The sequence below is a fragment of the Filicampus tigris genome, chromosome 3, assembly GCF_054856515.1.
Source record: "Filicampus tigris isolate MCC_2025a chromosome 3, RoL_Ftig_1.0, whole genome shotgun sequence".
In the NCBI taxonomy this organism is placed as follows: Eukaryota; Metazoa; Chordata; class Actinopteri; order Syngnathiformes; family Syngnathidae; genus Filicampus; species Filicampus tigris.
This window is the reverse complement of record NC_141219.1, coordinates 10,211,790-10,225,747: the sequence shown is the minus strand read 5'-3', so window position 1 is coordinate 10,225,747 and position 13,958 is coordinate 10,211,790. Positions and strand designations below refer to the sequence as shown.

Genomic DNA, 13,958 nt, shown 5'->3' with positions numbered 1-13,958 from the left:
AAGTCGACATATTTGATGAAAAAAATTATTGTCTATTTGATCAAATACGAAGGCTGTGAAATGAGCTTCTTTTTAAACGTGTGAATTGGCATGATTAGACCACAAAAAAGGGGGAAAAATGGGGCTAATCCCTCCATTCCTCTCCATCGCTCTCTGTAGCTCTTTGCTGGATTTCCTCTGTTTGGCTTGCCGGCCGCCGGCCAGACAAAAGAAACAAAGGAGACGTTAAGCTCCTCGTCCGCAGTGAGACGCCGGCGGCCCGATGAACGAGAAGTCCGACAAGCGGCAAACGGGACGACAGGCAAGGAGAGCAAAGATCCTCGGCGAGATGAACTTGCAACAACAGTCTCACAAGCAAAATGGAAGAACAGCAAGTCACATGGAATGGACAACATGACCCAGAAAGACCATTTGGGGACACATGGGCTCAACACCCACTTCTTTCCCAGTTAAACATTTCAACACCCACACTTTTCCAGATGAAAGGACATATCTGATGAGTGGTTTCAACACCAACATTTCTACTGAATGAATATCTCAACACCCACACTTCTACAGATGAAAGTTTTCAACACCCACACATTTCCCAAATAGGATGATAACATCCACTATTTTCCCAATGAAAGGTATCAACATCCTAGTCGTTCGTAATCAAATAGTTCTACACCTCACTACTGCTGATAAAAGGTTTCAATACCCACATTCTTACAAAATGAAGATTTCAACACACACACTTTTTCCAGATAAAACTGCTGAAATACCCACACACTTCAGGAAGAAATGACTTTGCCAGATAAAAGGTGTAAACACACACAGTACTCCCAATGACACACATGTACACCTCCTTATGTTACACATTGCCTGGGAAGGTAGAAGGCGCTGCGGCATTGTGCAGTGCTATGCCTCTCTACCGTACAGTAGAAATGAATAAGGAAGTGGCTTCAGAGCAATTCTTCCTGCACATGAACTTGAGGGATTGCAGGGCGGGAGAGGCCAAGCATTTTCACGCCGGATGTTGCCCCCCCCCAAAGCAGGAGGAGAAAAGGAAGAAGCCTGAGTGAGCGACGGCGGCGCCTCGCTCCGACGCTCAGGGTTGGGTATCAATAACTGGGAATCGAGTGGAACCGGGACCGCCCTTACGGTTCTCTCGGAATCGTACATATTTTAGAATATCGGTGCTAAGTTTCAATTTCTAGTTAGCCGCACGGAAGAAGCACGAACGGATATAAAATGTGCGCACGGCGTGCAGCCTCTCCTGTCGTCAAGGCTGTGGTGGTGCGAGTGCACGGCAGCTCACCCATACTATCTGCTCCTCTCGGTCAGCCCCACCGCTCGCTTTGTGCCGGCAAGCGCGGGCCGGCAAGCGTGGCCCCGCAAGCGCGGGTCACCGCCATGGCGACTCTGGCCATTCCCGTGGATCTCCACAGCTGCGGCAGCCGCTGGGATCCCACGATGGCAGCAGTCGCCCTTAGCGGGGTCGGTGATCATGCCCGGACGGCCCTGCGGGCTGCCTCGGCCAGCGTCTGACCTTAGAACTGGTGTGGCTCCGTTCAGGCCCAAAGTCAGAATGGGTTAAGTATGTCTAATGCCAACATTGAGCCAAGTTCAATTGGAACAAAAACAGTGAGTCAACGCACATACCCAGCTACTATTTAGCTTATAGCTTACACAGCTGCGGCTTATACATACATAGGCTACAAAAATATGCACGTACAGAATATGGTTCCAAACACATCTTAGATTAGATACAATTTCCTTGCTTGCCCTTAAAATGCAGTGTTGTGTTTGTCATATGAAAGACTGTTTTTTTTTCTTTCTAAAGTAAGGTTAGCCCATCGATTGGTCTTCAGTAGAATACTTTCCGTAACAGCTAAATTATTGTATTGTCTTGGGCTTCTCAAAAACTAAGGTCCTCTGAAATATAATACAAAGAATATAAAAAAAACAAATATACTGGTTAAAAACAGCCCTTTGAGTAACTCATAGTAAAGTTCACAAACAGTAAAAAGTTCATGAAATTAAATAACAGAGAAGTTCATGAGATTTGTCCAAAAGTAACTCTCTTTTTGTTAAGAATCAGAATTGAGAATCGTTAGGAACCGGATTTAAATCAAAGAACCAGAATTGGAACCGAAATTGTCTAAATTCAAACAATGACTTTGTAAACTCGGTCTGTAAACATGGCGCTATCGAAACTGAAAAAAGAAAGGTTGATTTCAAAAATCGCCAGTGTAATACCGGGTGGACCGACAAATATGCGTCCGGCCGCTGCTGCCTTGGGTTTTTGATAATGTGGCCCCCTGAATAAATTAGTTGAATAGCCCTGCCATAGATTATCGTTACCCAACAAAAGTTGGAGAAGTTTCTTACAGTCAAAGGTCTGATCAGTCCATCAGGTTCTGAGCGACACTCTAGCCGGTACCAGAGTGCTAGGTACAGTATATGATTTTTGGCACTACCTAACCTATGAGGAATGTTTTTTTTTAATGTGTGTTATTATTTTATAATAAATTAACAACACTTGCGATTATTCACCTTGAGAGATATTTTACCTGACTCTTGTCAGCACTCGCCCAGTCAAAGTTTTCCATCAACTTAACAGACACACTTACACAGATTGTTGTGCAAAGTAAAAGCCTAAAAATTGTTGAATTTCAGTTTTTGACACAAGACGGCGGAGGTAGAGTGTCAACGTTGGGATCTGTAGCTCCTTGATTCTGGATGGCACTCAACCAGTCACCACAGTCACTTGTCAACCAATCTTTGTAGTCACATAGCTCTGATTCTCTGCGTTCACAGCAACAGCGCTTTCTCTTCTAGCTTTTTTTCTGTATCACACACATACACACACCGACACACACACACACGCACACACACGCACGCACATGCTATACACAAAGCATCTTCAGTCACATGACCACAGGCTTATGAAGGCAATTGGGAACAAAAAGAGACAGTGAGAAGAAACAGGCCCGTTCTTCATGTCCCGAAATGTAATGATCTACTTCCACTGGACTAGAATACTGACTCCATTTTGCTCCCCCTTTGTGCCATCAAAACAACTAAAATCAGACATTTGCTGAATCACTTGTATTCTATTCGCCTCGCTTTATGGGACTGGGGACAGCGTGTCAGTATTGTTGATTTAGTGCAGCTGCACTGTACTGGGATGAGCATGATGATGAAGGTCACACAGTGCTGAGAAATACAGCAACTTGTCAACATGCACATGAGGTACGATGATACCCTGATTCTACTCGGTGCTCGAGCAGTCTGAGGTAATGATCGGAAGATAGTGTACTTGATTTTGTCACTATCCCTCCAGTCAAAGCATGAATACTACTGATTTTCAAAATGGCATAACATTGGGAAGGTATCACAGTTCAAAAATCAGGTCAGTGGATCTCTAACTCTAATCAGTACTCTAGCAGTTGCGGCCAAAGAGGAGCAGGTACCTGATTTAGTATTGCAATGGTCTATGCTTATTTCTTTTATGTAAACGCATGAATACAGTACTGCTGATTTTCAAAATGGCACTTGATGGAAAAAGTACATAAATTCAAATTTCAGGTTGGTAGATTAGTCAGTATTTTAGCAATCACTGACAGAAATCGGTATTTATCTGATTTTTGTCGCTATCTCACCAATAAAAGCATGAATACTGTTGATTTTCAATGTGACACAACATGAACAATGTATCAAGAATCAAAGATCAGGACAGTGGATCCCTCAATCGAATCACAACTCGAGCAGTCGAAGTCAATAATCAGTTGTCACCTGATTTTTGGCACTATTTTGCCCGTTCAAGAATCAATTCGACTGATTTTTAACATGACACAGCATGGGGACAGCGCCGAAGCTAAATTGGTGGGTCCCTGATTCCGATCGGTACTCTAGCAGCAGCAGTCAAAGATCAGTAGATACCAGCTGTACACTCGCTTTTTGGGCTCTGAGCTCAACGAGTAGTCACCCCATCGTCATGGTTACGAAAGATATTAAGCATTGACACACCCCACAGTAAAGGGGGCCTGGATTTGGATAATTTCTCTTCCCATTATTGCCTTATGGGGGGGGAGCTAAGCGATTCCACTTTAAAATAGTAAGGAGCTGTTCAATAGGATTCATAGAAATCACTTTTCTTCCTTCCATGGCATCGGCCCACTGGCTGTGACTGTGACCCCGTGTGTGCAGATTACGCCCGGCCTCCAGGGATACACTGGCAGACATACATTGTGCCATTGTACACAGACGCACCCCCCCCACACACACACACACACACACTTATATAGGGGTGAGATTTATGAGCATAGGGGCAGGTTTTCAGCGGGTTGTGTGTGTTCAAGTCTACACAGCACAAAAGAAAGCAAACTACTTTGCGTGTTTGCTACACACACAAACACACACACACCCACACATTTTGGGTGGAGTGTGTGTGCCGAGGGCAAAGAGGAAGGGAGGATTGCAATGGGAGGCGGGGAGGAAGTTAAAGCGGCATTTTTTTTTAAGACATTGCACATCCAAGCTGCTGACGTGACAGTTTGTGCTTAGGTGGGGGGGCGGTAGCATTTGGGGGTCAACAAGCTATTTAACATGCCGGGGTGAAAAAAATTCTGTTTCACAGCTGTGTGGTTTTCATTAACGATGACGATGACGAATATATTTCGTTAACGCCCCTTTTTTTCATTACGATAACGAGACGACAAGCTAAACGTGGCTCTTTGATGACGAAAAAATGACGTGACGTAGGCCTACATAAATTTTCGGTGACGAGACAAGACTGGATGTAATTGTTAGCGTGTGGTCCGTCAGACGTTCAAAATTGATGACATCCCTTCCTATTGCACACGTAATCTGTCTTTCAAAAAATTGCAATGCTGGTGCAACCTATCCTCGTTTGGGCACGGCCACTGCCGGGACAGCATGCGGGCCGCAGGCCGGGCGCACGTGTCACACACACCGTTGCACGCATCGTTGCACGCACCGTTGCACAGACTGGCACAACAAAACATGAACAGGTCTGCGGTCATTTGTCTCGGCTCACGCAAACTGACACGCTCTCCTTTGACGGACCATGGCGACACTGACAGCAAATGGGCTTGGTGGTCGGAACGAAGGAAAGATATGGACACACTTTCTGTACAACCCAGCAGAAAGAACAACACAATGCATTGTACACAGCGGTAACGGTGAATGTGGCCACAAACTAAGTGGAAAGAATGACAAGTCTCAAGCGACATCTGAGGGCTCACCACGCTGATATTTTGCCCCAACTCGTCCTGTTAACATATACTGTATACATTTACTTGCACTCTGTTATTCAACAATCGGCTTGTGATCAAATTCATTGTGCTTAAAGTTTTCCTCGTAACTCGTGGCGCAAATGGGCTGACTTAAGGCATAAGTTATTTTGGTTGAGGTAACGTCAAGGCTAATGTCAATTCATTCGCTTGTTGTGTGTAATGTCAAATGTTAAAAGTAGATTAAGGCAGTGGTCCCCAACCATTTTTCTACCACGGACAGGTTGGTCCGCGTTGGGGTGTGTGTGCGCGTGTGTGTCTGTGGGTTTGTACAATAAATGTGAATCCACAGGTTTTTTTTATTTCACCAATATTGAATGACTTTTTATCCATACCAATGCGGTTAGCCGCCAAAGTACTTACATTTTTTGACGAATCAGTTAAAAAATGTATGCCTGTATGTACAGAATGTATGTACGAAATCTCGTATGCCTATTTTTAACTAAAACGGACTAAAACCTTTTTGAATTTTCGTCGACTAAATTTACGAAAACTAGACTAAAACATTTTGGGGGAGTTTCCGTCGACTAAAACTAGACTAAAACCTTTTTGCATTTTCGTCGACTAAAACTAGACTTAAACTATCACTAATAGGAATGACTGAATGTGACTAATAAGCATTTTTGTCCAAAAGACTAAGACTAAATCTAAAATGCCTGCCAAAAACAATACTGTTTCATAGTCAAGTCATAGAAGCTGTGATACAGGCAATGGTTAAGGTAGCTGTCACACGACTGGAAAAATAGAAATAAATTTAAATTTCAATGTTAAAAATGTTCATTTCAATATTAATTAATTATTTGCATTTCAACATTCATTTTAAAAATCAAAACAAACTTTCACCAAATCCTTTCGATGTTCACTGAGCTGAAGTCTCAGGTCTCAGGTGACGTTAGGGATGACAGTTCTTTAACAGGCAATTGACTTTGTGGGTGGTGGGGGGGGCACAATATTATTTAGGTGCATGGGAGGGTCAACATATTAGGAACAGTTTACCACAGTAATAAACAAGTTTTAAAAGGAATACCCCTTAATTAAACACAAGCCTTATCTTCAGTGTACCAAAGGAAAGTGTCCTTGTGCTTGTGAATGCTTCCTTCACATCAGTAATAGAGATGCTGTGTCACAGGTGTCGATGTTGCTAGGCAACCAGGCCACGAATTACTGCGTGAGTCTCAAAATGGTCGCAGGAGGAGGACGAGGTGGCAAGATTCACCTTCATGCTGAGTCGCCGGGAAGCGTACGAAGCTTAAAGGTCACCATGACGACCACTTATAGCGCATACAGAACCATGAGGGTGGACAAACCTTTTGAGACGTGTGACGTTCCGGTGTCGTCAAGGCATTTAGGGTGCAGTCACGTGACTGTTTTGCCAATCCAACAGAACTATAGTGACGTACTCCATTTGCTCAATTAAACAGAGCCAGGCAGTCACATGACCGCAGATGACTTGTACATGGCCCTACACAGAAGTAAAGTGGTCAAAGTGACCCAACTTTCATGATGCCTGGTTAGAACAACAGAGAAAAGGACATCTATGTTTGTAATCACCGACTGCTCAGCCGTTTCAACTGTTTCATGAATATAAACAAAGAAAGTTCATTTTAGCAGAATTTGCTATCATGCCGTTATTTGACAAAGATTAAAGTGATGCTGTGGACAATATGTCAACTTGCACAATTATGTTTTATATTTTTGTGTAAAAATAAATCGGAGGTTACTCACTACTTATTCTAGGGAGCATGTTGTTGTTTTTTTGTCATACTAGAATAACGTGTAATTGCACAGCCACTACAGTGGGTAGCAGTGGCGCTCTCGTCATAGAGTGTGCAAGGAGTATTAGCTCCTCTGCAGGGGTTAATTAAAACAAGTTTATAGACAAATTATACTATGTCTCTCCATCACTGATGGATGCCCGTTTTGCTGACGGTTGACGAACAACAGAAAAAAAACATTTAAATAGATGGCTTAAGCATAGACGTAAACCTCTTTATCTAGTACACCATCCGTCTGCAGTCCGTCATTAGTCAGTTGTAGTAATTACATTTTGTAAAAGCAGTTTCTTTCTTTACCTTCTCTTTTATTGTTTTATTATGTTTTTATACAATGCAGTGTGCTTTTGCATTACAAATAAGTAAAACTCATCCATCAAGGTACTACTGGAATTGTAAAATTTTATGAATAAGGTTAGGTGAGATCAGCACTGAATTTTGATGATTGTTGCAAATGTCTGTCATCTGTGTGGCATCACCTCCATCCTGTTCTTGTTAATGGCTGCTGACTCCGTGTGTGTGTGTATGTAGGTGAGTGTGCGTGTGTGTGTGGGTGTGTGTGGGCGTGTGGGCGTGTGTGTGTGCGTGTGCATTTAATAGCCGACCTTTACAAGCATCTGTTTCCTTTTTTCAGGGTAAACGTGGCAAAGTTGTTTTTGACTTAAATTGAGGAAAGAGGAAACCGTGCCTCTTTTGATACAGACTGATGTAGCTTGACTTACAAGCTTTATTTGTTCCATAACCCAGATCATAACTCAAGTCACTGCTTCATCAAACCAGTTTTGCTCATTGAAATGAACTGAAATACAAGTCAGCCACTCCAGCCTGTTTTTTTTAAAGAAAAATAGCTCTGAATTCTTCACAAATATAATATAAGAATGTAAAGAATACAATTGGTTTCATAAAGTTCAATTGTGGTACATCCTGCAATATCCATGTGTGCCTTTAAGTGGTGAGGCCGTGACGCCAGAAGCTGGATTTGCTCATTGCGAGTGTTTTCATTTTGTATATGTGTGCTTGATTGTTTGTCATGTTCAATAAAAGGCTCAAAGTGCATTTGTGACCATGGCTCTCCTTGCCTACATGTGAGGGCATTACCGTCTGTTTTCTTTTTTTTTTTTACATCACTTGAGCTTCAAAATCACTCAATTTTGGCTTCCAACAAGCCCCCCAAAAATGGTAAAAAATGACCAAGCAACAGCTTGCAACTAAGAATTTGTTTGTTGAGGCACTCAAGGTAGCATTGCATTGGGCATCTTTTCCATAATTTAAGACTATAAAACTAACTATGAAATTGAAAAAAAAAATGTAAGGCAAGTTACTGTGCCATTGTTTTATTTTTGCGATAAAACATATTTTTTTGTGGAGTAAGCGTGAACCAGGCAACACAGCCGTATGCACTGTGCAGACTATCTCGCAAAGCATTAGCATTCAAAGTATTATGGAGGAAGCTCTGATGATTATTATATTTGGGTTCAAGGATTATGCTTTTGCTAAAATTGGGGATAAGAGAATGGTGACATGCAAAGATAAGAGACAACAAGTACGACATCTAAGACAAAGATAGAGACAGGTGAGCCACATATAGATTCACAATTTAGCTCACCATGGCTGGTAAACAAATTAAATTTCAGGTGACTTTTACATCTAATTGAGAAAACAGAAAAAATATATATACAAAACGGAGTGCGGTTTTGGACCATAAAAATATGTTGTGATTCTTATTTTGGTAGTGCAGCTAACTAACACAAGTAGTGCAAAGTTGCTAATGGGCGAATCAGTCACTGAGCGAGATTTTCTAACTTGATTCATGACTTGCTCAACCCAAGTAATGACTTGAGTCGACTCGCTTGATTTTTGTAACCTGGAACTTAGTTGAAACTCGAAGATTAAGACTTGCGACTGCTGACAACACTGGAAGCTAACGAAGATGGCGTTAGCTTGCTAGCTGCCAGGTCATGGGTGGAAGAAACCTCAGCATGGGGGCAGTATTATGGAAGGTGGAAGAATTGTGACGTCACAATTTAGTCAAATGGACTCACAGTCGCATTGTTAGCTGACAAAAGACTGATAGGTTGTTTGATTTCACCCTGGATGAACGAACACACAATCCAGACATGACAAAAGCAATTAAAAAGTCACTTTTACAACAAATGTCCCCTTTAAATCTTCAAGTAGAGTTAAGAGAGCATCGGGAGGCATGTTAAGATGCACTCGCAGCTGCAGCCACTTTGATACTAATCCACAGATTCAGTATGTGTGTGCATGTGTGCGTGTAAGCAAAGATCACGTATCACCTTTCACTACTTGGGAAAATGCTTTATATTGGGTAAGTGCCGACTTAAGCACTTGAGTGCTTTTAGGGTGCATGTCCATGTAAAATCCAAGGCACATATAGACAAACAATGGACTGGTCGCCAGGCCATGTGACGACAGACAGACAAACAAATTGGTGATGAGGTGATTAGATTCAAACCCAGAACCCCAGATCTGTGTGACAGATGTGGTCAACACAGTCTACCATTCATCTCGCCTACTGTGTTACGCTTGTCCTCATTTGAGTCACGGTCGAAGTGGAGTCCAGCCCAGGTCAATGGCCAAACACAACGAAATGACAGCCTCTACTCAATTTGGTCATATCATTAGGTACCCCTACAGATTCTAATCCAATTCCAAAAAATTCTGTTTTTGTCAAGACATAAATGTGATGTGTTTTTATTATTGGGATGTTGTTGCCCTTAGCTGTATGGGAGAGGGCCAAATTATTAAACAACACTCTCACAGCCAACAATACACGTATTGGTAAATAAATACCTTCAATCACGTTTTCTCAAAAAAGAATCTCTACATGATGCTGCGAGATGATCATTCACACAAATGCACGCACACATGCAAAGAGGATGCTGAGGAATGACACCCTCGCAGCCTCTCAAAGCTACCCCGCAAACAGACAAGAGGTTTTTTTTGGGGGGGGGGGGGGGCGTCAGACGACTGCTGCGGGGCTTCTAACGCCGTCATGAACCCATGACAGCAAATCAATGAGGTTGGGAGATGAATGACTGAATCAATGTGTGTGTGTGGGGGCGGGGGGGTTATTGCAATGCGTGATGATGCACGTTAAAAAAAGGACGTCCGATAATGGATGCAGGGTTGGAAGCACGGATGGACGTGCGCAGGCAGGCAACATTCTAAGCATGGATGGATGAGAATGAGGATGGAGGGCGGATGAGGTAAGAATCAACAAAACAGTAATCGAATCACACAAATATATACATTAAATGCCCAATTGGGAACCTTTTGGGGTTAAATTCAGCTCAAGGTTCTTCCCAGGGAGGAGGAAGGGAGGGGAGACGAGCGGGGTACATGTGTTATTAAGCAAAGCACAGAACACACACACGCACACACACACACACAAACGTATTACCTTCATGTCGTTGACAATGGCCTGGAAAAGACCCCCGAGGGCCCCGCATTCCTTCTCCACAGTCTCCATGTTCGCTAAGTCCACCATTCACACACACGCACGCGCGCGCCCCGAAAGCGCGCGACCAAATATACGAAAAAATACAAACAGAAAAAAAAAAGATATTTCCAAGGAGATCTTCGTTCCGGCTTTCTCTTTCGAGCAGCGACACACGCAGGGGAAGAAGATGAAGAAGAAGAGGAAGGAGGTGAGGACGAAGATGCTCTCTCTCTCTCTCTCTTTCTCGCTCTCACTCTCTCTCTCTCTCTCTCTCTCTCTCTCTCTGTCTGTCTCTGTCTCTCTGTGTGTGTCTCTCTCGCTCTCTCTGTGTCTCTGTCTCTCTCTCTCTCTCTCTCTCTCAATCTCTCCCTCTCTCTCTCTCGCTCTGTCTCTCTCCCTCTCCCGCTCAGCATTCACACGGTAGTGGGACGCGCACGCACATTGGCGCAACGTGGATTCGTCGAAACCGGACGGACAGGCGCGCGTGGCAGACATATAGGGATGGATGGACAGCGTGCGCGTGACCGGGCGCTTGCGTGTGTGTGCGTGTGCGTGCGTGTGTGTGTGTGCGTGGGTGGGTGGGGGTGTGTGGGTGTGTGTGCGCGCGTGCAGACGCGGGATGCTATTGGTTGCAGAGGCGAGGGTGTGGGGCGAAGGGGGCTCCAGCAACACCAACTGTGGACGGTTGGTGTCACATGGCCATTGGACTGTCGACCGACTAGAGCTGGGCATTTTACTACAATTACTCAAATTTACTGAAATTAAGGGTCCGTTTATCACCTTCCGTCTGCAGCCGGGATACCCTTCCATCCGCCTATGCACCTTTTTGTCCGGCCGGACCAAATAGTAATCGCCTGGACGCCAGTCCTAATATCATTTGAAACGGGCTTCCATTAGCATTTCTGTCTACCCACTTCTGTTTATCTTGAAGGCGCTGCAGGAATTTCTGGCAAGGACTGGTGTTTTAGTGCTGGTGACACCAATCTCCCTCTTCTTCAGATGTCTGGGTTATGGGTTAGGGTAGCAAGTTGGAAACGGTATCCTATAAAAACACCCTTGAAATAACCCAAACACATTTGTGAAAATTCCAACATGTTCAAATGCAACAGAGCTCATCACCAGCAGACAAATAGCAAAGCATGGTGAAGGCAGCTGAAATTTCTCTGGGGTAATCAGAGGAACTTTGAATGAGGTCATGCGTATGGTGACTCACACTTAATTCAAATGTGATTGGTTAATCCAGAAAACCTACATCTCAGTCAAAAGAGGATGTGCGCACTTGTGCAACCACATGCTTAGCTTCTCCTAAAGATTTCATATATTGTTTAATGGAGTCTTACAGGTCATTGGTCACTTTTATAGTGGGAAAGGTTTTGAAATGATTTATATTGTTTTTGTTTGGTTGAGGGGGTGTAGACTTTTTATATCGACTCTTTCCACCTTTATCCATCCATAGAGCCTTCATTATTATCATATGGGGAAGGTCAAGACTGTTGTACCAGGTTTCTGGGTTAGTGTCCCCAATGTAATGCCCGCTGAGTCTTTGTCTTTTCGTGTATGTGGGCATCACTTCCTTCCTGTGTGTCTGCGTGCTGAGTCAGCACTCTGCCTGTCAAGTGTCAGTGGAGTGGAGGAACTCTAAAAAGAGTCCACAAGAAGAATGTGTCTAATAATATGATGGCTGGGGTGTGTGGGGGGACCCTAATTTTCCTCAGCAGTCCACCACCCACCTTCATCATGCCCTTCCTCCTCATCCTCATCCTCATGTTGGTGATATGAGAGCAGAATGTAGGTCTGTGCTCGCCTACAGCCATCAGCAACAATCAGTTCTGCCCCAGTTACTGACGCATCTCACACACCAAAACACACCCACTCACGTCACAACACACACACACACACACACACACACACACACACAAATGCACACAATATGCTGCCAAATGTACAGACGTTGAAGCGAGGTTGGCGAGACATTGGTAAACATTTGAAGCTGATCATGTTCACACTTAGACCTATCAAGGATTGCACTGCTCTACTTTGGCATTTCAAATGAGAACATTTGCATGCATACACTCACACACACACACACACACACTGACACAAAATGCAGAAAACACTAGGACTGACAAGGTGTAATAAAAACTATTTTATGGTATATCATTTTCAGAAATACAATGGTTATTGTAAATTAAGTTAATCAAGTAAATATATACTGCAAATAATATAGTTCAAATATAATTATATATATTATATATATTATTATATTATATATAATAAATGTCCAAATATTTCATTGACTTGGTTAACAAGAAAGGTCATTTCATTATTTCAAAATGTTAGTGGAATTTCGCTTCAGGTTTAAACTTAGTACTTATTAAAAAAGAAGGCGAGTGTACCCCGGCCTACACCATCAGCGACTAAGCATAGTTGGCTGCCCATTTTTTCCATCTATGTCATCGTCTATCGTTTATTTTCGCGATGAGGCTTCAATGGCCGCGACAATGTAATGAAAGCATAGCCCACCAGGAAAAAATTCACTGTAAAACCTAACCTCTGTAAATCACGATTCATGATGTTGAGATAATATACTCGGATATACGGTGAAGTTTGTTCATCAAGTGGGTCTTATTACCCCATACAGAGATCCTAGCCTAAAACTCACACTGATAATTGTTTTAAGCGCATAACTAATAGAAGTTGTCAGTTACAGTTTATGGCGATGGCAGACGACCCGAATGTAGCCCGATTTTGGGTTCGACAGACGTGTCGCAGACAAACGTAGTGTCTCGTTACCGATTTTGAGTTGTCTTGACGTATCGTAGCAGGTGTAGTGTGAAATACTCAGCGATTGGTCGTTTGGCGTGCGAGACACTTCACAACCACCACCACGAAAATCTGGGATGTCAGAATTTTTGCTCATCTAGCCGCATAGTGTGACATGTCCTACGTCATCCTTCGATTGGTTCCTCGGCATTGACCAATAGGAAGACAGTGCCTTTCTTCTTATGACGAGAGATTGGATGTAGCGGGCACATACAAACAATCAAAATGTTGAGAAAAGGAATGGACAGTAGGGGGAAAATACTGGAAAGTATACATTGTATTTCAATTCATGCTACGTTTGCTAACCGCAAAGCCAGTAGCTGATTAGCAAACATGGTGTGTGTCGTTCAACAAATCTGTTACCTTAAGTTCTTTTTGCAGAATAGACATGCCCTTTCCCTACCATTCAGGAACAGATCGATAGTCTCTCTCTCTTTTTTTCCTTTTCAGAGCAGGGAACAAACGTACATGCACATAATACCTCCATCGACATGACAACGCAGCTGTTTGTCCCACCTCCCCGACGGACCCGCGCTGATGGACAGAATCTTGACACAAGTATGCAACGATTGGGCGGAGTCGAGTTGGTGATGGACTGGTAGT

At 43.3% G+C, this 13,958-nt stretch overlaps 1 protein-coding gene across 6 annotated transcripts in view; it reads right to left on the bottom strand.

The window, feature by feature from the left end:
- mtss2b (MTSS I-BAR domain containing 2b) overlaps positions 1-13,958 on the bottom strand; it is a 57,763-nt gene that overhangs the window by 28,735 nt on the left and 15,070 nt on the right. The window contains exon 1 of one of the 6 annotated variants that reach the window (XM_086025064.1): positions 10,494-10,891. The exons of 3 other annotated variants lie outside the window; for them this stretch is intronic. In XM_086025064.1, coding sequence (XP_085881190.1) covers positions 10,494-10,580 — 87 coding nt within the window. In that variant the 5' untranslated portion in view covers positions 10,581-10,891. Of the gene's footprint in view, positions 1-10,493; positions 10,892-13,958 lie in introns of those variants that run through there. 2 more of the 6 variants (XM_086025065.1, XM_086025066.1) reach the window with 2 other exon arrangements.